The 25,664-nt window shown below is 41.6% G+C and overlaps 1 protein-coding gene across 1 annotated transcript in view; it reads left to right on the top strand.

Moving 5' to 3' along the window:
• The window catches only part of MPZL1 (myelin protein zero like 1), a 79,601-nt gene extending 54,892 nt beyond the window's left edge, over positions 1-24,709 (top strand). The window contains exons 3-6 of the mRNA XM_065946323.1: positions 4,856-5,069; positions 5,988-6,120; positions 8,575-8,677; positions 22,190-24,709. Coding sequence (XP_065802395.1) covers positions 4,856-5,069; positions 5,988-6,120; positions 8,575-8,677; positions 22,190-22,291 — 552 coding nt within the window. The 3' untranslated portion in view covers positions 22,292-24,709. The remainder of the gene's footprint in view (positions 1-4,855; positions 5,070-5,987; positions 6,121-8,574; positions 8,678-22,189) is intronic.
• Positions 24,710-25,664: the final 955 nt, after the last annotated feature.

Here is a 25,664-nt window from a genome sequence, read left to right on the forward strand (position 1 = left end):
AGAACATGTGCTGGATCTTCCTACTCTGTATCTGGTATCTAGATTTTTGTTAACCTTCCTGCTTCTCTGCTCCCCATTGCATGATAGAAACTCTGCCAGGGCTAGTTCAGTAACACCCTTGGTTATTCCTCCACTTTACATCATCTATCTTTCAAGCCACTCCTGCAGTCCACCAGGTGCCTCATCTTAAAACAGTTCTTTCACCTCATCACTGCCCTCTTCAGAATCCTCATGTTTCCCATTGCGAACAGCTCTTGTCTGGAATTCAAAACTCCTCACAGCTGTGTTCCAGCCCCACTTATGCTCTCCTATGTGATCTTCAGTCTAGCAAAAAGAACTTTATGCTTTGTTTTCCACTTCTGAGCTCTTACCATTTAGGTTCTGTCCCATCTTCACATTCTAATCCCTCTAAATACCTTTTTTGACCTTTTAGCTGTTTTTTTGGGGGGGCCATGCCCCAAGGCATTTGGGATCTTAGTTCCCTGACCAGGGATTAAAACCGTGCCCTCTGCAATGGAAGCGTTGAGTCTTAACCACTGGACAACCAGGGAAGCCCTCCCTTTTTAGCTGTTCTTAAAACTCCCTGCCCACGTTATCTTGGCCACTCCTGTGAAAGAGTGTGTCTTACTAGAACACTTTTACTCTTCATTATCTTGAATGGAAGCATTTCAAAGGTAGAGACCTATCTTACACTTTTGATGTCCCTCACGATGTTATCACTGGCTTTTGCTTGATAAACGTTGGTTGATAAGGAGATCTGATTTCCCTGGTAACTCAGTTGGTAAAGAGTCTACCTGCAATGCTGGAGACCTGGGTTCGAACCCTGGATTGGAAAGATCCCCTGGAGAAGGAAATGGCAACCCACTCCAGTATTCTTGTCTGGAGAATTACATGGACAGAGGAGCCTGGTGAACTACAGTCCATGGGGTCACAAAGTCGGATACGACTAAGTGACTTTCACTTTCAAGGAGATCTAGTCTCTTTTTTGTGTGAATTTCTTTTTTTTTTTTTTACACCATTTTGTTACTCTTTCTTACTGATTTGATCAAATCACTATCAATCAGCTCAGTGCAGCAAACATATACAGTTCCGGTAATGTGCCAAGTGCAGAGAAGCTCAGAGACAAATACAGTTTCAGAGGCATCAGGTCTAATGAGGCAGGGGTTGCAGACACCCAGCAGTGGGAAAGGGTGTAGTATAGGTTTTCATTACTGTTTCAGAAATACAGGGCAGGGAATGTCTATAGATGAGGTAGAAAGGAAAGCAGAGACCAGATGACAGAAGGACTTGCTTGCTAAGCTAAGAGCTTGTGGTTTATTTCCTGGTAAAGAAGAGAGGGTGAAGGGCTTGGGCCAGGCAAGATAAGACATGAGAGGCATTAAAATGACAGAAATAGCTTAAGCTTTGAAATCAAAGCTGGGTTTGAATTTTGTCTCTTAAGACCTGTGACCTTAAAAAAAAAAAAAAAGACCTGTGACCTTGAGTAAGTCACTAAGCTTCTGAGCCTCACTTTCCTCACTTGCAAAATATCTGGCAGGTGAATCTTACTTGTAGAGTGGCTATGAGTGTCAGAATGTTATTTTTCATGGTATTTCGCATTTCTGTCCATCTTGCAAGCCGAGGCCTTGGCTGCCTTTGTTGTACAGTGACTAGTCTTAGCAGGCAGAGAGGGTGTCTCCTTCTGGAGCAGAAGACAGGCTTGCTTATTGTCCACGATAGTAATATGTCTTCCTTTGGGGCAAAGATCAGATGGGCTTACTGCCCATTATAGAAGATTGGGGTTTTCCCAAGCTTGGGGCTCTTCAGCTGTGATGCAGAGCCTCTGTGTGCACAGCGTCCACCCTAGTCCCTCCATGCTGTCCTTGTGAATTTTGAGGGGCAGGGGCCACAGATAAAAGCATGCTGCTGGCTGTAAGTAGTAGGGTTCTTTGTGTCCAAGTCTTCTCACAGGAGAACAAAGACTTCCCATGAGTCTTGTGTTTCTGCCAGCATCTGTAAACCTATGGCTGACTTGCAGAGAGGGTAAAATCTCAGAGCCTTCATAGTTCCTGGTAAGCATGAGTTTATTTTAAACACTGGGTATATATTTGATAAATGTTTTTTTTCCCAGTAATCATTTAAGCATTATGAAGGATGGATTACAGTAACTTGAGACCAGTTTAAAGGTCATATAGTCCAAGATAATGAGGACATAAAATCAGGTAGTATTGGTGGGAATCAAATAGAAGAGAGAAACTTAGGAGATAGAATTGACAGGATTGGGAGGAGACTAATTGAGTGAGAAGCAAGACGAATCAATGATAATTCCACAATGTATGGTTTGGGAGACTGGCATGCTGCGGTCAGTCAAGATGTCACAGGTAGAAGATGGAGTTTGTAGGATAAGGTGGCAAATGGGAGGGTGGGGACAGCTGAGCTAAAGTAAGTAGGCAGTTGGATTAGGAGTCTAGAGCTCCAGAGAGTACTATGGATGAGAGAGAGATTAAGAAGTTAACAAAATATAGATGGCTGTTAAATCATAGGAATGGATGAGATTGCACAATGGGTGAGATTTTAGCTTCTATAAAAGATTCTGAAAATGTGTTTGGATTGCTAGTACAGCTCAGTGGTTGACTAATGCTGGTTGCCACCCCCAACCCTACTATTTCCCCATCGGTGAATAAGAACAGAGACATCAGGCCTCCAGCAGAACTGCATAGATTGGAGCCACATATGAAAATAGATCCCCACCCTCCAGGCCTGACCTTATTTTCAGGGGACTGGGTTTGAGAAAGTTACTTTGAGAAATGAGTTCCTTTGCTGAAAACAGGTCTGCAGAGAGAATGAGACTGCAAAGAGAAAGGCCTAAAGGCTGAACCTGCAAAGGCAGATGAGACTTTTGGGTTGTCTGGGCTGTGCTCCTTTCATATATCCATGACTTTTCTGTAGGAAACAAATAAGTAAAATGGGGTAACTGTCGGAGCCATTATGGGAGGTCCCACCTGTGACGAGGTCATGAAGAAAATACTGGGCAGGCAAGGCTGTCCGGGACCCCATCCATGACGAGGTCATGAGGAAAATACCTGACAGGCAAGGCCGTCTAGGATAAGGGACCCTCCAGGTTGGCCTCGGCCTCTACCCTACCCTATATCCTCCCCCTTTTCTGCTGTTGTTCTTATTGGCCCTGCTGCAGATTCTTGTGTTGCCTGCCGAGAGCTCTCCTGCTCCTCTTTCACCGAATAAAAACCAACTTAAAAGCTAATTAATAAATCTCCTGGATGCTGGTACCCTATGAAAGAGCCAGGGATGAAGGAAATGCTTCAATTCAAACCCTTTTGCTGGCAGTCTGGCTTGTTTGATAAATGTGTGCTCTCATTGCACAAAATGCTCATGATTGTTCTAAACATCCTAAGAGCCTGTTTTGTGCCATATCTGCTGTTTTTGCAATCCTTTGCATTTCTGTTCTGTAAAAAATGTAATCCTATCTAGTTCCCATGGAGATGACACCTAATAGAAAGAAAATAGGTTAACCACAAAAAAGACAGGGTCGGCTACTGAAGTTGCTTAAAGTTGCACCAGGTGCAAGCCATAAATTGTCAACAGGCCTGAAGGCCAAAAGATATTATACATAGAGATTAACCTTAAAAAAGGCCCTAATAGGCACAGAGCCCTTTGGAGAGTGAGGAAGCCCTATTAGAGAATACAAAAAAAAATATTGTTTTAAAAGTGGTTATTAGATCAATGTTTGATTGATGTTAATGTGCTGAGGTTGTGCAGTGGAAACTATTGTTAATATAGTTGGAGATCTAGTAAAATAAGAGTTTAGCCCTAGTGTAAAAACAATAAGATAATTGTTAATTTTAACCAGGAGTGCTAAACAGAGCCACAGAGTCTTTGTGTGTTAAACTTTTTAGATAAATTTAGCTGAGAACTTCTGCAAAAAGACTGACTTTTATGTCAACAGGATTGTATTTCTATTATGTTGCAACTTGCTGTACCATGAGACTGCCAATTTTCTGTTTTCTGCTAACCTCAAGGCCAGAAGCTAATGTACAAAAAAATCTATGGGAAAAGACTCTTGTAAACAAAAAATATACAGAGCACACCTGGTCTTGTGAAGGACAAGCTGATGTAATGTTAAACTAAGTCTGTATGCTTATCTGCCCCTTAGAAATGTGCCAACTTAGGGTATAAAGGCGATGGTGAAAAATAAAGCAACTGCCAGACTCTGCTGCATATCCTGGTCTGGTCTCTCTCTCTCTCTCTCTCTCTCTCTCTCTCTCTCTTTCTCTCTGGTAACCCACCAGATTAACTGATCTGTGATATTTTGGCTTCTTTTTCTTGATGCCTTCATGTATCTTAATGGTAAGCTTTGTGAATGAAGGCTGAAACTTTTGGATTCGCTGCGGTCAATCATGGTGTCCGTCAGACCATTGGCTTTGAAGAATCAGGTGGTTCTGACTTTGAATATACCACCTGTTATCATTGTGACCTTGGGCAAATGGCTTTGAGTCTCAATCTCCTTATTTACAAAAATATGGCTGATAATTGCTATATCACAGGAGTATTGAGAGGATTAGAGACAACGGACAAGTTTATTTCTTCAACTGAAAAAAGGTTGGGCTCCATGATTTCTAAACCCCTGTCTGACTTGGGTTCCATTGCTTGAGATTTGGCATTTCTTTTTTCATCACATCTTGATGATGTGGCATTTCTTTCTGGATACTGTCTTTTTTCCATGTCCTTCCTCCACAATCTTGATTGGAGCTCCTCAAATGAAGTCTTTTTTAAAAAGAACCCTTCACAGTATGCCTATGCTAGAGTTTAGTACTTCTGCCTTTGAGAATAGCTCATGTGTTCTTTTTTCTAATTGCAGTTTTTCCACTACTCCCAAGGGCAAGTGTATGCTGGGAATTATCCACCATTTAAGGACAGAATCAGCTGGGCTGGAGACCTTGACAAGAAAGATGCATCAATCAACATAGAGAATATGCAGTTTATACACAATGGCACCTACATCTGTGATGTCAAAAACCCTCCTGACATTGTTGTCCAGCCAGGACACATTAGGCTCTATGTTGTAGAGAAAGGTACTTCCTTGAATATTTTTGCAGTAGTGATACAGTCCCCTTAAGAGTTATGTTTCGGATGTGTTTGAAAGGGGTATTTCTGCCATACAGTTATGATCCCTGTTTCCATGGACTGTGGCTCTATTAAACATCCGTGGGGGTCAGGGAACTCATTCCAACTGGAGTGTTCAATTTCTGCATTTATATACCTGCTGTCTGGAGCATATGGATCACATTCCATGAGTATGAGTTTTTCATTGTTAGTTAGAAGTAAGGCCAGATTCATTATAGTTACATGTGGTGGGTAGTGGGAAAGGAGATTAGTATTGTTTTAATATTCTGACTTCCCTGGTGGCTCAGATGGTAAAGCATCTGCCTACAATGCGGGAGACCTGGGTTTGATCCCTGGGTGGGGAAGATCCCCTGGAGAAGGAAATGGCAACCCACTCTAGTACTCTTGCCTGGAAAATCCCATGGACGGAGGAGCCTGGTAGGCTGCAGTCCATGGGGTCGCAAAGAGTCGGACACGACTGAGCGACTTCACACACACAATATTCTCCAGGAGAAAGCTTTAACATTGCCAGAAACAGTATAGCTATTTCTTCACCTTTTTTTGGAGAATAAGCCAGGAAATGCAGGTTCTGGATCTCATTTTGAGACAAAGTCTGCTTCGTTGGAGAATAGATTGAGGTAAATTCACATACCCAACTTTGAGAGGGATTATATATATGTATATAAATTTGTTTAGTTCTAAAGCTCATCCTTTGTCAGTTAATGTTCATATGTCACCAGTTACGTATTAGGATATCATCATTTGGATAATAAAAGAGTGTGTTGTAATTGCTAAAGGAAGACACTTGTTTATTAACTTAATACAATTTCATTTGTTCTCTCCATAGTGATGTACCTTAAACCTGTTTTGTTGTTCTTTCTCTCTAGAGATTTTGCCTGCATTTCCAGTTTGGGTAGTGGTGGGTATAGTTACTGCCGTGGTCCTAGGTCTCACTCTGCTTATCACCATGATTCTGGCTGTCCTCTATAGAAGGAGAAACTCTAAACGGGATTACTCTGGGTAAGAAGCTCTGCTTTGGAGGGAAAAGTTGGAGGGAAGAAGTCAAAATATGTGAAAACTTCTATATGTTGTATGGAAAAAGAATGGTGAAGAATTAGCTACTGTTAACATTCATGTCAGAACTGAGCTGTCTCCCTAGAAGGTGTTTTGGTGTGGGCAAGCAGAGATCACTGGACTGCCGTTAAACATGGGATATGATGCTAGCATCTGCTTCAGTTTCTTTCTTAGGTTTGGTGAAGTGGACTGCTGTCCGAGTACCTTCCACTCTGAAATTAGTATTATTAAGCCACAGATATCTTTCTCCATTATGAGTTTAATTTGATCTCTTGGTAATAATCTTACAAGGCTCTTCTTTTCAATTAGGTAAATGTAATAATCATAATAATACCTGGGAAGAGTGTGCTGGTAAATGACTCCTACCTGATGTGATGATGCAGGACTTTTCCTGTTTGTAGTTTTATAAGTAGTTTATGACTTTGATTGTTCTTGAATGCATGGCTAGACTCATCCAAGGGGGGGTAGTAAGAGTTGAACACCAAAATATACCAGCAGTAAAGAAACGTATACTTTCTTTTTGTTTGTGGCTTCTCAAAGAGAAGACATTTGAGCAGAGGATGCGTGTCTAATTGAAGGACCCTCTCTTCTTGCCACTCCAGCTGGACAGCTAGCCCATATAAGCTCTGTAGAACTTGTGTGGTAAGACTGAGAGTGAGGCTGGGTTTCAGCTGATGGAGCACAAGCTGCGTCCCAAGTGCACGAAGGGACTGTGATCTGAGAGGGTTGCATGCCCTGAACTCCTTGGGTGGTGGATGGTAGAGACCTCTCTCTCTGGGCTCTGCTACTTTACTTTTTAGGAGTGCTGTGTTTTAAGGAGTTTGAGTGTTCAAATTCAGATACCACTTGCTTGGAATGTTTCTGTTTTGCTGACTATACTCGCTCCCTTGCATGGGGAGTAATTTATAATGAAATATAACTGGAACATTGGCTTTCAACATGACACTAATCCAGGTGGTGACATGCCAATCTGTAGTTCATGCCTTTGGGTTAATGAAAGCACAGAAAAGTGTGCCTTAGAATCTTGCATGGCATCATGAATGCTGCTGTTCTTCTTACTTGTTTTTTTTTCCTCCTCCCCTGCCTTTTCTACCTTGGTGTGCCAAGATCAGATCCTGCTTACCTTCCACTTCTTAAGAAAAGCTGGCATAGACGACACATTGGGACTATAACAGGGCGGGGTCTCCTCTCCCACTCCCACTAGACACATGGTAACCGATCACCCTGGCTGTTGCTGTTAATATTCCTGTGTGTGTGTTCAGCCCATCTCCCTTGTTGACAACTAACCATCTATCTCTGAGCTAACCCCACAGCTATCATAGTTTGTCCACAAATATGTCCTGTGTCTGTATTAGAAACATGTTGAGTGTGCCATCCCAATTAAATTGGGTTGTCAGGTTTTATGGGTCATCTGAACATATATGTTCTTCATGTAAGATGCCTGTGTGTGTGTGTTAGTTTGTTTTTAATACTTTAATTGTATTATTACTGAGTTAGACTCTCTTTGTGTTAGAATACGCAAACCATTTTGGTTTGGGGTATATAGCCTCCCAGTTCAGAGAAAGCACGGTTTGCAGAATGCTTTGTATGATTTGCTCTTAATAACGACACTTTAGGTGATTCTCTCCACACTTCTAAGATTTTTTTAAAAGTACATCATAAAGGATTTAAGCTCTGCTGAAAACACATCCCATCAAGGAATCTGTAATGAGTTACCTCTTGACATCAATTCTCCCTGGTTTATTTATGAGATAGGCCTTGCTGTTGAAAACCCCCTGTGCCCCTGAAAAAGTTCAGCCCATGTGATGTGGCATTCCATAGTTTCTTATCATCCACGACTTCCTGGATTTTCTTTGGTTTGGTTGCGGAATTTGGTGGGAAAACAAACAATGGGGGACCCAAGGAATCGAACGTATGAGATGAGCCAAGACTACAAGCCTGGATCTGTATCTGTCATTTTGGAAGCACATTCAGAAGAGGTTTGCCTTTGATGATCACAAAAACAAATTGCTATCAAGAAGGTATAGCTTGCTCCTTTAAACCTGTGTGCCAAAGGAGGATTGATAGCAGGGGAAAAAGCCAAAGCAGACAAAGGATAAATGTATATTACCGCCAGAATCCCATTCAGCAGGTGTCATTGTTGTAAACTGGGGCAAAGTGGTCATCTCACATTGGTTTCTGTACCTCCCCTGGAGTAACATCACTGACTTGGAAGAATTAGTGTCAGGGATAAAAATTAGTTTCAAGAAATGTGATTGTTTTGATACTCATTGTTTTGTTGAGTTTTGTTTTTGTATATCTGCTACTTCATCTTGTCATCATTTGCATTTCTATATTTTATGTTTCCATTTTAATTTTTTTCTTTTTTTACATTTGTTCTCCAAATTGCCAACTTATCAGCTGCAATACATCAGAGAATGTGTCACCAGTTAAGCAGGTTTCACGGAAGTCTCCCCCTGACACAGAGGGTCTAGTAAAGAGCCCGCCTTCTGGATCTCACCAGGTAACAGCTGATTGCGGTTCTGTGCCCTGTACCATGCTCTGCAGTTTGGCGTTGTGTCGTGTTCTGGGATGCGGAAAAGAATGATCCTAAGCTGTGAGAGAGTGAAACAGAAAGAGCAAGAGAAGCAGAGAAGAATGTAGGGGTTGGTTTAGGAGGAACACAAGGAAGAATGTGGAAAAGAATCTGACTTGAGTAAAGGTTTCCACCAAACCACCACTAACAGATTGGCTCAAGCAAAATTAGATGACTGTCAGATGTAAACACTTCTTCCCTAATTGCTCAAAGAATTCAAGCTAGTGAACTAGATTCTATATTGAGGTGTACCTTAAGCCATGGAATTCACAGGAGTAAGTTGATTTTGGTATTGATAATAAAACAGAAAAGTTATTTTGTATGAATTCTTTAGAAGAAATAGAAAGCAAACAGTTACTTAAATAATTAGTAGTCTTAATGAACAAGGAAAGTCTGGTTTCTACTTTTTGTAGAAAGTACAGAGAAGAAATAACTTATTTGGAACTTAGCATGGAATCTAGCATTGTGGTTAATACTGTGTTTTGTCCATGCTGATACAACTATAATTGTGGCATGGCAGAAACTGTGGCAGAGCTTAGTACTGATTCTGTTCTTCTGGGATAGAAAGTGTTAGAAGGAATGCGGCCAGTTATAACTTTGCTCTGAGGAGGAGGGATTAGGGGTGTAGTGGGGTGGATGGATTTAAGAGGAAGTAAAGAAAAGAATAACAGTGTTTTGTGGAAGAATTACCCCACAGTCTTCATCTACAGTTGTCATATGTGGTGAGGACACTGAGGCGTTGTGATGTTAAATTATTAAAAGCACAGAGAAGTTGGCGACAATTGGGGCTCGAACATTAGATTTCTAGGCAGCATATATTCTTTCACAGCATCAGGACCTTACTTAAGCCTAGTCTGTCTGTTCATCTCTCTCATTCTTTTTATCTGTGTGTCTTTCTGTCTCTCTCTGTTTACACAGGATGCCTTGGATACCTGATTCACTCATTTGGATTGTGAATGGGAATAAGGTTGTGAATAAAGGCATAAATAAATAAAGTTACAGGTAGACATTATACCTAGAGAAGCCCTGGAAACTTTTTCTTCTGCCCTTGAAATGCTGTAGAAGTTGTTCTCCTATTGAAAACAAACTGGGGGTAGGGGGAAGAAAGAATGAATTCTATATACTGGAAAATAGGTTGTTCGGTACCATGATTCCTGAGAGAAGGGAGTAAAGGGCAGCCCTGTGATCGTCCCGGCTTACTCCTCAAGGCGTTTTCCAGACTGCAGTACTGAGGGGAAACAGAAATGGCTCAGTTGTCTCACTGAGCCGAGGAGACAGAAATCAGAGTTAGGGGAGGCCAAGGTGGCTAGGATTCATGAGGCACCGTACCAGAGAAGGAGAAACAGTGCAGAGAGAAGCAGCGTCAGGATCTGGGGTGGGTCCCCTTGAGCCTTTGCTAAATACAGATTTGTGGATGCATGGGTGAGACATCCTAGTGGCCAGAGGAAGAACTGCAGTATGTTGTACAGTGCCCTGAAACTTATCCAGGTCTGGAAATAGTTGTGTTCTCAGAAGCCAGAATGGAGAGAACCCATTATGTACAGGGTATTGGTTGGAGTTCCCAGAATGGTCATACGTTAGTTGGATAAAGTTGCATCCAACTCTTTGTGATGCCATGGACTATAGCCCTCTAGGCTTCTCTGTCCATGGGATTTCCAAGGCAAGAATACTGGAGTAGGGGAAGAAAAAAAATACTGGAGCGGGTTGTCACTTCCTTCTCCAGGGAATCTTCCTGAACCAGGGATTGAACCCATGTCTCTTGCATTGGCAGAAGATTCTTTACCACTGAGCCATGGGGGTAATGGGACTAAATCAGCACCAGATTATGGATGCTATGGACCCACCATAAAAATGAAGCATTTAAAGAATCAAACTAATCTAAAAGTAATTTAGGTGCATGCCAGCACAAAATCCAGTCTTAACAACAATATAGCAAAATCCAAGAATCTAAAAAGTGTGTGTGTGTGTGTATGTGTATATATATATATATATATATGTGTGTGTATATATAGGAAAAAGTGTATGTGTACATATATGTGTGTGTGTTTGTGTGTAGCTGGATCATTTTGCTGTACTCTTGAAATTAACACAGTATTGTAAATTAACTATGCTTCAAGCTTTTAAAAAGAGAAACACCAAAAATCAAAATCCAACACCTGCCATCGAATAACTCACAATGTCTGATTGGCTGTGTGTGCTCCATCCCTTCAGTCATGTCTGACTCTTTGCAGCCCTACAGACTGTGGCCCATCAGGTTGCTCTGTCCATGGGATTCTCTGGGACGAATACTGGAGTGGGTTTAGATGCCCTCCTCCAGGGCATCTTCCCAATCCAGGGACCAGACCTGCATCTCTTCTGTCTCCTGCCTTGGCAGGTGGGTTCTTTGCCACTGGCACCACCTGAGAAGCCCACCCCAATACAAAAGGTTTTGGTGTTAAAAAAAAAAAATTAAGTTAAAAGAAAATTCACAATGTCTGATATCAGTCAAAAATTACCAAACATACGAAGAAGGAGGAATATAAAACATATAGTCAAGGGAAAAGTCAACCAATAGAAGCAAACCCAGAAGTGACATAGGTGATAGAATTCATAGACAAGGACCTTAAAATAAATATGATAAATCTTAAAAATAAACTTAAGGTTGTAAGGGAAACCTTAACATAATATAGAGAGAAATAGAAATATAAAAAAGACCAAAATGGAAGAAACTTCTAGAAATGAAAAAAACACTGGATGGCATAAATGACAGATTAGACACTATGGAAGAAAAATTCAGTAAACTTGAAGAAGCAATTGAAACTAACCAAAACAAAGCATGAAAGAAAAACTGGGAGACGTGAACAAAACTACAGTAGTAAGCTAGCAAACAATATTAAGCAACCTGATTGGAGGCTGAGAAGGAAAGGGAAGTAAAAAAAAAAAAAAAACATTTAAGAAGTAGTAGCCAAACACTTTCCATTCTTGTAGTGTATTTCCTCACTTACTTTTCGTTTGCTGGATCTTTGTTGCTGCACGTGGGCTTTCTCTGGCCGTGGCTGTTGTAAGCAGGGCTGCTCTTTGCTGTGGTGCCTGGGCTGCTCATTTGGTGGCCTCTCTTGTTGCAGAGCACAGGCTGGGCATTGAACGCTCAGTCGTTGGGCTCAGTTGCTCTGTGGCATGTGAATCTACCCTGACCCGGGCTCGAACTCGTGTTCTCTACATTGGCAGGGGGATTTGTGTCCACTGTACCACCAGGGAAGTTTCTCTTTTTGCCATTTTCCCAGTGATATTTATCTTCATATTTCTGAGCAACTTTATTACTGAATTTAGCCCCTCCCTGCAAGACCTTCTTCCCAGCATACACTTTCAAGTATGTACACAGCCACATGCTTCTTCCCAGTATGGATATGTGGTTAGGTGTTGTTTCTCACTGTTACATATGCCTGTTTTTGTCCACTGTTGTACTGCATACATTTGGTCTTTTGTCCATTTTTGTTGTTGTTGTTTATCATAGAGCTCATCTTTACTTTGGTTTATCTTTGCTTAGTTTTCTAAGTGCTTATCTATTAATGCACTCCATCTCAAAACTCTCCAGGCAAAAAACTCTGAGCACATTCAGACACATCAGATATTCTGTTGGTTTCATTTTATTCATGGAGACACACCTGTTGGGATATTCTGGCTTTGTTGTGCTTTAGGCTGCTGTGTACGAATCATCCTGGGCCTCCCCTCCCAAGAAACGTTCTTTCTCTCGCTCTGTTGGACCTCAGATCCTCACCTTTTTACTTTATTCCCATAGTGTGGTAGAGCATATCCCCCATAACTTCTTGAGAAAGGATGCACAGCAGATACGGATGTTGAGGTTTTATATGGTAAACAGAATAATGACCTCCAAAAGATGTCCACAGCCCAATCCCTGGAACCTGTGGGATATGTTACATTACATGTCCAGATCCTTACCTTACAGATCTCGAGATGGGGGGATTTTCCTGGGTTATCCATGTGGGCCAAATGTAATCAGAAGGGTCCTTACCAAAGGGAAGCAGGAGGGTCTAAGCCAGAGATTTGAAGACTATTCTACTGGCTTTGAAGATGAAGGGAGGGGTCACAAGCCAAGGAATGCAAGCAGCTCCCATAAGCTGGGGAAAGCAAGGAAGCAGATTTCTCCCTGGAGCCCCTAGGAGAATGCAGCTCTACTGATGCCTTGATTCACCCCAGTGAAACCCATCTCAAACTTTCAACCTCCAAAACTGTAAAATAATATGTTTGTCTTCAGCAGGTCTGAAATTGTTTTTATTCTCCTCCCTCAAGCTTGACTGAGAATCTGGTTGGGTAGGATTCCAGATTGGAAATCATTTTCCTTCAGCATTTTGAGGCATTGCTGATTTTTCTAGCTTCCAGTGCCAAGAAGTCGATACTGTTCTGATGCCTCCTCCTTTGTGTAGGGCCAGTTTTATTCCCCTTCTCTGAGAGTCTTTTTCTATCCCTTGTGTTCTGAAATTTTATAAAATTGTGGGATTTTTTTCATACATTATACTGGCTACTCAGTGGGCTCTTTCAACCTGGAAGCTATGTCCTTCAGTTAGGATACTGTCTTCCATCATTCTTTGGAAAATTTCCTCCTCCATTTTCCTATTCTCTGTTTTGGAAATTCTTGTTAAGAATTGGATCATTTCCTAGAGCCGTTCTTTCTTATTTTTTCTGCTTTGCAATTTTCTTCTAGAAAATTTCTACAACTTTATCTTCCAGCTTTTATTAAATATTTAATTTGTTATCTTCCTCTTAATTTTCAAGAACTATTACTTATTCTCAGATTCTAATAGCCCCTACTTGTTTTCATGAATACATTGTCTTTTCTCTCTGTATAATTTTTTCTTGTTTTATGTAATTTTTTTAAAAATGTTTTCTTCTGTTGTTCAAATTCCCTGTTTTCTCACACAAATTTTGTCTTCATGTTAGAAGCGTTCCTCAAATGCCCAATGATCCTTGGCTGTCTGTTCATAGTGAAGGCACTCAGGAAGTGGACTTAAAAATGAAAGTGTTAGTCGCTCAGTTGTGTCCGACTCTGCAAGACCATAGACTACATAGCCCAGCAGCCTCCTCTGTCCCTGGGATTCTCCAGGCAAGAATACTGGAGTGGGCTGCCATTTCTTGCCTGCCCTGCTTTCAGCATCAAGACCCCACCCTGCTGTGCCTGCTGTCCTGAATCAGAGCCAGGCTCAGCTCTTCTGTCAGTAAGCTCCCAGGGTTCTGCCCAGTCCTGACTCTGTGGCATTTTCTGGAGGCTAGTGGGAAGCAGTTCGAGCACTGTGTCAATCTGTACTATCATTGTTCAGTGTTTGCAGTAGGACCTCGGGTCAGTTTTGAGAGGAGAGCCTCAGTGTTCCCCACAGTTTGATTCCCAGGTGATTTTCTTTGTGCTCAATGCAGGTCCCTGAAGGCCTCTTCTCTCTCATTGTTGCTGGTGCTCAGCTGCCCAGTCGTGTCTAACTCTTTGTGACCCCGTGGACTGCAGCACGTCAGGCCTCCCTGTCCATCACCATATCCCAGAGTTTGCCCAAATTCATGTTCATTACACTGGTGATGCCATCCAGCCATCTCATCCTCTGATGCCCTCTTCTCCTTCTGCCCTCAATCTTTCCCAGCATCAGGGTCTTTTCCAATGAGTCATCTATGTGCATCAGATGACCAAACTACTGGAGCTTCAGCTTTAGCATTAGTCCTTCCAGTGAATATTCAGGGTTGATCTCCCTTAAGATTGACTGGTTTGATCTCCTTGCTGTCCAGGAGTCTTCTCCAGCACCACAGTTTGAAGGCATCAATTCTTTGGTGCTCTGCCTCTTTTATGGTACAACTCTCACAACCATACATGACCACTGGGAAGACCATAGCCTTGACTATACAGACCTTTGTCAACAGAGTAATATCTGCTTTTCAGCACACTATCTAGGTTTGTTATCGCTTTCCTGCCAAAAAGCAATCATTTTCTGAATTCATGGCTGCAGTCAGCATCTGCAGTGATTTTGGAGCCCAAGAAGAGGAAATCTGTCACTGCTTCTACTTTTTCCCCTTCTGTTTGCCATGCAGTAATGGGGCTGGATGTGATGATCTTAGTGTTTTTAATATTTAGTCTTCAGCCGATTCTTTCCCTCTTCTCCTTCACCCTCATCAAGAGGCTCTCTAGTTCCTCTTCCCTTTCTGCCATTAGGGTGGTATTATCCGCATATCTGAGATTGTTGGTGTTTCTCCCACCTATCTTGATTCCAGCTTGTAACTCACCCAGCCCAGCATTTCTCATGATGTGCTCCGTGTTTAGGTTAAACAGACAGGGTGACAGCAAACAGCCCTGTCGACTCCTTTCTCAATCTTGAGCGAATCAGTTGTTTCATTCAGGGTTCTAACTGTTGCTTCTTGACCTGCATGCAGGTTTCTCAGGAGATATGTAAGATGGTCTGGGACTCCCATCTCTCTGAGAGCTTTCCACAGTTTGTCATGATCCACACAGTCAAAGGCTTTAGTGTAGTTGATGAAACAGAGATAGTTGTTTTCTGAAATTCCCTTGCTTTCTCTATAATCCAGTGAATGTTGGCAATTTGATCTCTAGTTTCTCTTCCTTTTCTAAACCCAGCCTGGACATCTGGAAGTTCTTGGTTCGCATAATGCTGAACATGTTGCAAATCAGGGTTTCTGTTCAGTGACATTACCTGGAGTACCCTTTGTCTTACTTGGTCATTTTTAATCAAGTCATAATATATCTTTTATTTTACAGTTGTACAACTTATTAAAGATATTTTCTGCCTTAACCTGATTCTGGAACTTATAAAGCCTTTGCCAAGTCAACATGAGACTTGGAACTGTGATTTCCTTGCAGATTTATCTTCCAATTTTTGTTTTATTTAGGTTCTCATTCAGTGGTCACCTTAAAACAAGGGCTGCTATCCTGGGGTTAAAACATTTGCTTCAAATACTCCACAAAATTCCTAAATACCAGAGGTGATACTGGTGTGTGCTCTTACTCACCAGCACATGACACCCTCGGTATGTGCGACAGAAATACTTCTCTGTCTGAGCACCAGAGGATTTTATGAAAGTTGTTCTCACTAGAATCCTTTTGATATTCTATCTTCCACTTGTTCAGACTGGAGCAGGAAAGGTTTCTGTTTGGAGAAAACTGGCTTGACCTAATATGTTCGTCTTATTAGGGAACTTATGAGATTAAATACTTTTTATAAATTGAGCATAACCAAATGTAGCAGTTGTTTTGACAACCTGATCTTTGCATTGTATGTATCACTTCCACACACATCTTAAGTGCTCAGCATATATGCAGTGTTAGCTGAATATGAGAAACACAGGGATGATTATCATCCAACCCCTGCCCTACAGAACCTCAGAGGCTCCTGGGTTGTTGAGATCATCTTCAAGCTTTCCCATGATATGGAGAATTTATTTATGTGTACATCCTAACAAACAACCTTGAGAAAATCTTCATATCTATTAGATAGACATCTTAGTGTTTTAAGGGTTAGTCATGTGTTACAAGCTAGTATTGACTCTTGGGTCCAGCGAATGGTGTAAACTTGCAGGGAATTATTTAACTTCAGCATTTGTTCCCTTAATCTTTGAAATAATGGGTCAGGGCAAGTTGATGTCTAAATACCTTCTCATTAAATAATGGGTCAGGGCAAGTTGACATCTAAAGACCTTTTCATTTTTCCTTTGCTAATTATAAAGGTTCACGGTACACTGTGGACTTCCATGACGGCTCAGACAGTAGAGAATCCACCTGCAACACAGGAGACCTGGGTTCAGTCGCTGGGTCGGAAGATCCCCTGAGAAGGGAAAGGCTGCCCACTCCGGTATTCTTGCCTGGAGAATTCCATGGACAGAGGAGCCTGGGAGGCTTCAGTCCATGGGGTTGCAAAGAGTCAGACACGACTGAGCGACTTACACACACACACATACAAGCAACATGGTGCACTGTGCCTTACAAGGACAGGTTTAGGCAGCCACTGCCCACGCACTGCAGTCAGATGTGGGAAGTGGACACACGGCAGGAATGTTTGCAAACTATCCCTTAGTACTTTCTTCCAGTGGTTCTATCAAGACATGTTCCTTGATCCATTTTCTACCTGCAGGCATCATCTGAGAATCTAATAGCATTAGTCATTACTATTTGAGTGAATAAATAATTCCATGTTATTTTATCAAAAGAGAAACAATACTAGTGCTCTAGGAAGGAAATTTACAAAAGATGAAAACATGATAGCCAGGCAGGGCATTAATTGTGCTATATTACTCATCTGTCTTTGGCCACTATTTTTTGTTATAATTGGAACATTAGTAACAGAAGACCTGACTAAAAATACCTTTGACAGTAAGAGATTTGTTAACTCACAAGAGACGCCAAAGCAGGGTGCCTCTGTGTTCATGAGTTTAGTGGTCCAGTAGTGTCCTTAAGACTCACGTTCTTTCCATCTTATTCTTTCATCCTCTGGGCATATTGTCTTTGTTCTCAGGCTCCTTCCCTCAACCTCAGAATGACTGCCATGCTTTGAGGCAGCTCATAAAAAAAGGCACCTGTAGGAAGAACTGAATCTCCTCCCAGGTGGTTTTTATTATGGAGGAAAATTACCAGAAGCCCCCCAGCAAACTTCTCCTAGTTCCCTTGGCCAGAGCGGGTCACATGCTGATGCCTCTTGCCAGTCTTCTGCAAGGGGGCAGCAGTTTTAACTGACTTTACCCCTGGGGGCAGGAGAGGTGAAAGTGAAAGTCGCTCAATCCTGTCTGACTCTTTGCGACTATACAGTCCATGGAATTCTCCAGGCAAGAATACTGGAGTGGGTAGCCGTTCCCTTCTCCAGAGGATCTTCCCAACCCAGGCATTGAACCCAGAGATTGAACCTAGGGCTCCCGCATTGCAGGCTGATTCTTTACCAGCTGAGGCACGAGGGAAGCCCCAGGGGCAGGAGAGGGTGGAGTCAAATTGCCTGAGTGAAGGGAGTGAACACCAGAGCCAGATTAGGGCTGTTGGCCTTCCCTGGCGGTCCCGTGGTTAAGAGACCGCTTTCCGATACAGGGGACGCAGGTTCAGTCCCTGGTCCGAGAAGATCCCACATGCCACAGTCACTAGCCCTTGTGCCACGACTGAGCCTGCACTCTGGGGCCCGCCAGCCGTGACCACTGGGACCCACGCCCCTGGAGAAGCCCCCACAGAGAGAATCCCCTCACCGCAGCTATCAAACAGCCCCTGCTCACTGCAGCTGGAAAAAGCCTGCTCCTAGCCATGAAGACTCAGCACAGCCAAAAATACAGTTGGTTTCCAAATTAATTAAAAAAAATAAAAGGCAGAGGGGACTCCTCCCACAAACAAAGTAGGCAATTGGGTTGGGAAGGGTGTCAGGCGGGCACTGCTTAAGAGTTTGGAGTATCGTTCTTTGTAAAGCGTAGTTTTGAATGACAGTGATTTCAAATGATCTTTGTGTGTACATCTTTGGGACAGTTGGTTTTTTAGATCCTTTTCTGGAAACAATTAATGCTTTGTATACAAAAGGCAAGTGGGAATTCCCTAGCAGTCCAGTGGTTAGGATTTCAAGCTTCTACTGCAGAGGTCACAGGTTTGATCCCTGGTTGGGGAACTAAGATCCTGCATACCACATGGCACAACCAAAAAAAAGGCAAGGGGGCAAGTAGTTTTGGAGGACAGTGAGTGAAACAGTTATGTTTTTGTCAACTTTAGTCCATAGATATGTAATGTCTCCAGAAGTACAACACATGTATTGTCTCATTTAGTTCTCACACCGGTCCCATGAGGTAAGTTCCTTCACTATCCCTATTTCACTTGTGAGGAAACCAAGGCTGAGCTAGGTTTAGTCACTTGCTCAAGGTCAGTAGCTACGGCCAGAACTGGTATTAGACCCAGTTCTGTGTGGCTCTTAAGACATATACTTATTCTGTCCTGCCTATATTCAGTTCTTTTCAACTTTGTTTTGATAACTAGTTTCATTTATCTCAAAGAATGTCACAACACACACTGTTTCACATCTGTATTTGGTGATATGAAATAAATACTGAAAATGTGTTTTGTGAACAGTCAGTGAGCATGTGGTTAAAGCAAATCTTGATATCTGTGTTAGGGTGTCAAGGTTGATTCCTCTAATGCCTGAAGGACCAGATTCAGATTCTAAAGGGCTACAGAGGCTATGGAGAGTGTAATTCAGGACATAATAACTTCTAAGAAATTAATATGTGTTTAGAGATAGGTCTCCTTGCTCTTCCATAACCCTTTCTTCCCGGAGGTTCTCCCTACTCTGTCATCAGTGTATTTTTATATTAAAATAAATTTCATGCATATAGTGTCCAGGGATAATTTCATTTCTAACTGGAACTAAAATTTAAAAAAATGTTTTTGAAGCATTTTTAATAGTAAGGATTATTAGTATGATAATAATAAATAGTTGAGGAAAATATATACGTATGGAGTGATTTTTCACTTGGTTGTTGTAATTCTTTGTGGCAGCACCAAAAAAAAAAAAGTAGAGGATGAGGAAGGATGAGTGTCAGGATGTATGGTACAGTAAAAAGAGCTAGGTTAGCATAGGTGTTATTGTTGATATTATTCTAACTCTTAAACACTCCAAAGTGAATGTTTTAGCGATATAGCAGGTACATTTCCAAATTCTTGGTTCACTGGCCCCTCCTGAAGTCCTCAATGGTCTTGGCCGAAGAAGACCGTTGACTTCTTGTCAAAGTCCTGAGTCGTGTTCCACAGAGACTCGGGGTACCATCAGCTTCCAAATCTCCCTCAGACCAGACTTTAGAGAGCTATTCAAAATTGAGCTACATTCATCGGCACATTCCCAATCCCAATTCTGCTGAGAATTCCTCTAGATTCATTATTTCATCTCCTTTCATCCAACACCTGCAGTCTGCCAGGGACTGTTCTGGCATTTAACAAAGCCACTGGCCTGAAGGGGGAAAGAATGAGGACATCAGGAAGCAATTTGAAGAAACTAAACCCGTCAGTGGTAAGGGGTTCCTCTTATCCTTCAGTGTTTTCCCAGTTCCTTTTGACAAACTGTCATGTTCTCGTGCCGCGAAAGACTATACTGTCTCACATGAAAGACCTTCCTAGTTTCTTAATATTTACTGACTGATTCAGAGATTATTCTGTTACTTTCCTTTGCTGCTTTCTCTGTTTTCTCTCTTTCCCACTCACACAGTGTACTGGTTACCTATTGCTATGTAATAAACCACCTTAAGTAATGACTTGAACAACACTTGTTTGTTTGTTTGAACTTTTTATTTTTTAGAATCACATTTAACTTGCAGCTTTCTGAGATGAGTATAGAGGGTTTCACTTTGATTCAGTGTTAACAGCATGATCCGTTGCATTACCCATGACCGCCATGAAAGTATCACACACTGACCAAAAACAAAGTGACTTTGCTTGATTTACTTGACTGGTAATGTTGGTGTACTTTTAAGTCTATTTGTATAGCAGTATGTTCATGATAAAAATGATTAATGTATTTTGAATGCTGTCAGACATTGCTTAAGTTTTACTTGTAGATATCATCTAATTCTTACAACAGTCTTAAGAAATATAATATTATTGCTAGTGCCATGTTAGAGATGAAGACACTAATGGTTGGGGGGTTAAAAATATGTCTGTTTCGTCCATCTCATTAGAACTGATTCAAATGCATTCTTTTTAACGGCTGAGTAATATTCCATGGTGTATATGTACCACAGCTTCCTTATCCATTCATCTGCTGATGGGCATCTAGGCTGCTTCCATGTCCTGGCTCCCACTGAAATGTTGTGAAGTAATTGGCCTCCAACTAATAAAAAAAAAAAAAAAAATATGTCTGGCCTGAGGTCACAAGGCTACTGCTCACCAGTGCTACTACCATGCTCAAGAAGTTCAGAAGGCAGATCTGCCAGAGTTCAAATGGGTCTAGCCCTTGGGTGTTATTTTGTAACTCTTCTTTAAGTGCACCGTTGCACAGCTCAGTTTATCCCTTCTCTAGAAGGGAGTGAGGACGTTTATTTTATTTTATTCAGTTTTTTCTTATAAAGTAGACTTTATTTCTTAGAGCAGTGTTAAGTCTACAGAAAAATCTAGCAGAAAGTAAAGCGGTCCTATGTACCCCTTCCTCTCCAAAGTTTCCCTGATTATGAACAGCTTGGATTGTTGTGGTACATTTGTTACAGTTGATGGATTAGTATAGAAAACTTTATAATTAACTGAAGTCCATGGTTTATATTAAGGTTCACTCTTTGTGTTGTACATTTCTGTGCATTTCGCCAAATGCATATGTCATGTATCTACCATTCTAGATTCATATAGCAGTTTCAGGAGTGTTTATTTTATTTTATTTTTTTTCTCATTAAACTTTTTTTTAATGGGTCTGTGTTTATTTTAAACCACATGCTTTTGGTTACTGATCTTATGACTTCAAAATTGAAAACTTAAGCACAGTAGTAGACTATTCAAGGAGAAATTCCCTGGATTGGGACAATTACCTTTGGGTTACATTAAACTTCTTTTTACCCCTAAAGAAGGCTATTTTGTAGTAGTTGTTGTTGTTTACAGTTTTAGAATCTCTGCGTTGGAAGGGACTCTAAGGGTTGTGAAATAAAGCCAACTGTCTGATACTTGAACCCTTGGTCCTCCCGAGAGTCAGGACTCGCTCTGCCCCAGGCAATCTTGCTGTCCTGGGGGGACCCTGCCAGCCCTCTTCCTTACTGCCGAGGGTGAGAGGAGGACCTCTTCTAGTCCATCTAGGGCGTTTCCTTGTAAGTCTGTAGATGTGGCTTTGGGGTTATTTTAAATTTTAAAACAGTAAAAATGCTTACCTGATCTTAGATATCAAAGAAGCAATGTTTTTATTGGTTATAATTAGACTAAAAGAGTCACACTATAAGTAGGTATGTGGAAGAATATAGGAAGTTTTTTTTTTAAGTATGTATTTGTATAAAATGATCAGTTCAAATTGATTGTATTTTCGAGTGGCAGTGCATATGTTGACTTCTTGTATCATTCTTAAAGTCATGATTTCAGTGGGTCTTGGGTTGGCAGAAGTGCCCATATTTGTCCTTGAGACTCTGATCCCAGGTACAAGAGTTGAGGAATTCTGTGACAGGTATTTGAGAGTAACTCTTGAGAAGGAATATTATATTGTTATAGATGTTTTAAAACAAATACAAAAGTAGACAGAAGAGTGTAACAAATCTCTGTGTACCATCTTGAACAGTTACTGAGTATACCCAGTCTTATTTTAAAGTCAGTCCTGGACATTCTATTCCTAAGAAAGAACATATGTTCCTGAAGACATTCAAAAGGGAGGACTCATTGCTCTGAAACCCTAACAAGATCACTTTAATCATCGCTTCTGTCCCTGCACCTCAGAAGGCCACCGGTTTTTCCATACCTCTAATTCTGCTTCTCTTCTCCAGGGCCCAGTCATATATGCGCAGCTAGACCACTCTGGCGGACATCACAGTGACAGGATTAACAAGTCAGAGTCCGTGGTGTACGCAGACATTCGGAAAAATTGAGAAGACCGTGATCATATCCTAAGCAATAAACAAATCCAAACTGGACTCTTGTGCAGAAAATGTAGCCCATAACTGTGTGTGGCCTTGGAAACCGGAAAACGGAGAAGCACATGTTTAGTCATAGAGGGAGAAAAAGATGTGTATAAAGGATGTGTATAAATGTTCTATTTAATCTTCCTGATGCAAGGAGCCAGTGTTGCATGATGAAGAGACGGTATAAGTCTATGTATGTATAAATTGTCTTGCTGTTTTTGTACTTCTCTTCAGGGTCATTTACAATTGAGAAAATTCAGACACATTCCTATCACCATCATTTAGATGTGGTTTGCCTTAATGGGGAAAGTAGCAGATCTTTTAGTATTCTAATAGACATGGCCTTTTAATATAAGGGCTTAACCCACTTTTGTGTGTATCGTAGTTGCAGAGTGGAGATGCTATGATGGAAGCATGTTCAGGATGGCCCAGGAAATATCGCCAATTTGGCAGTTGTTTTTAGAAAGCATTCATTTGCTATGCCACTTGTGATTTTTGTTGCTATTTTTCTCTCTGAAATACAGGGCAGTTTTCTGCTTTCAGTGTTGTATAGACTATAAAAGTACACCCTGTAGCATATCATCTCAATTTGTGGATTCATCATAGCAAGATTAGCAGAGGATCAATGCCAGAAGTCATTTCTTTCCAGGTACTTCTAGATCCATACCATAATCAATACATAATTGAAATAGAGAATCAGGAGGAGTACTGTACTATTGGGAGAGCAAAAGGTATGGTATATTCTTTGCTGAAGTCCTTTGTGCTTGTAACAAGTCCCCATGTAGCTGAAGGAGCAGAATTTCACTTCCTTCTAAGTAGGCAGGAATGGAATAATTAGATTGCCAGTCTTTAGTATGGCAGACCTCTCTCTAGAGAATCTTTATAAAGCTTCAGTCATGCTTCCAGCAGCCTGGCTCCTATAATAATAGCTTCAAGACAGTTAGATTTATAAAGAATTTTTTCCATTTAAAATTGAAAGCTCACAGTTCCAGGAGGAATACTGTCCCAGAACACGTTGGGGTAAGTGGGTGTGACCGGTAATGTTAGTTTTCATCTCATTCAGTTTGAGGTCGCCTAAGAGCTGCTTCCTTTTTTTCTTCCTGTCTTGTTCTCTTTGAGCGACTGAACTGAACTGAACTGTTCCCTTTCTAAGAGACTTTGAAGGCCAAGTTCTAAGGAAATAAAGAATAATTTAGATTTAAAGATGTCTAGGAGGTGGTTACACAGAGAAAAAGTGTATGATATATTACAATCTTGTATTTTCCGAGAGACTATCTGTTGTTAATTCCATGGTGCTCCAACTTGCATTCTGTTGATACACACGTCAGCAGGACTGAGTTCTGCCATCACACACACCTGCCGTCTCTGAACCTGGTTTGTCTGTCTGTGCTGCACGTGGGAGGAAAACCTTTTGACTGGGCTGCGTGTCCCTCTCTTGTGCCCACAGGCCCCATGCAGAAGAGGAATGATGAACACTCCCCCTGAGCAGTTCTGCAGAGTGTACCCTGGGGCTTCTCTGCCTCCACAGAGAAAACTCCAGAACCTTTAGGAGACCTTTTTGTGTAGTGGGGAGCAGGGGCGGCGGGGGAGGGATGCAGGCGTTCAGATATCAGCATTCTTCAGGCTGCCAGGATGAGGACACTCTTGGTGAGCGCCCCCACTGTGAGAATTCCAGAGCCACCCAAGATTTCAAGGAAGAAGAAAATACGTTGTGGAGAGACCAAGTGTATGCATTGATGTGTGTAACTTTCTTAGTCACTTTTTTTTTTTTTTAACAGAGAAAAGGGGATTCTCCTTTTCCTCCTTTCTCAGCAGGTCCAATGAATCTACTATGTATAGAACATTCCTAACACCTCCTGAGAGCAAGAGCCCTGTTTTTCTGCGTGTTTGTGACGCTCCCACCCAGAGCAGCAGCTGCTGACACAGCTGTGGGCCTCCTCTCCCCACCTCCACCAGCAAGGGTCCCGGCCTCCTGCTCTGGGTCTGTGACTGACCGGTCTGCGGGGAGCTGCTCACCCTGGGCTGGGGCACTTCAGGGTTGGGGCTTCTTCTGAAACTCCTCATACCACCTCCTATGAATCTTTCGGCCCTTTCTCCTGTGTCCCAACATCCTCATTCCTGGACACAGGCGACAGCAGTGGGGCTGCATCCAGATGGCAGGACTGTCCTTTTCATTTCTGATTCTTGGCAGAATGAGGCCTCTCGAGATTGCACATGGTTTTTCTAAGGGGGTGCCTACAAGGGATTACTTGACATTTACATTTCAAGCTCTGTAGTTTTTCAGTGGGACTGTATTCAGCCAGGTAAAAAACCCATTCTGTTCATTAATTTCTCTTTTTCAATTGTTGTACTTTTGTGAATATTTTAATACATCTTTTTCAATTACTGGATTGTGTTGTGTGCTCAGTTTAGATCAAGTGAAGAAGAGATCAAAGCCCTTTCCTCAATTTAATCTCTCTCCAGCCACACAGGCTTCTCCTACTTCAGAAATACCACCCATATGCCTATTTCAGGCCCTTTGCACCTTCAGCCTAGAATACACGTTCTGCACATTTGTGTGGTTTGCTCCTTCACTTCCTTTAAGAGTCTGCTCACATACCACCTTCTCAGAGAGACCTTCTGTGATATGTAAAAAAGCAACATCACCCACCCTTGGCTCTCTCTAAGCCCCTTAACCCTGCTGTTTTTCTCTCTGTCAAACCACACATGTGCTGATCTGTTTTCCCTACCAGAACATAAGCACTGCGAACCCAGAATTGAGCCCAGAATTTTGTTCACGGTTCCATCTTTAGTGTGTAGCACATTATCTGGCAATTAGCAGCTGCTCAATAAATGTTGATGGATGATGGATAGATGGATTTACCTATTCAACAGATGTATATCCTGTCATATGCCAGGCACTGTGCTAAGCATAAGGAACACACAGCTTCTCAAGGATCTTGCCACAGTAGAAGTGGGAGAAGGTGACATGGTGGTAACAATAGCTATTAGTAATACTTTCTGTATGCCAAGAATTTCTTGCTCTGTTTAGCACTATGAGTCAGTGCTAGTTGCAATCTCAAACTCACTTTTAGAAAGATAAAGTCAGTATTTTACAGCAGTATTTTTTTGGATACATCTCCAAGAATAATACAATCAAAAGCAAAAATAAACTAATTGGACCTAACCAAACTTACGAGCTTTTGCACAACAAAGGTTACTATAAACAAAACAAAAAGACAACCTATGGAGTAGGAGGAAACATTTGCAAAGATGCGACTGACAGGGCTTAATTTCTAATATAGATAAACACCTCACATAGATAAATATATTAAAAAAAGAAAAACTAATCCAAAAATGG

Source organism: Muntiacus reevesi, chromosome 1 (assembly GCF_963930625.1).
Source record: "Muntiacus reevesi chromosome 1, mMunRee1.1, whole genome shotgun sequence".
Lineage (NCBI taxonomy): Eukaryota > Metazoa > Chordata > Mammalia > Artiodactyla > Cervidae > Muntiacus > Muntiacus reevesi.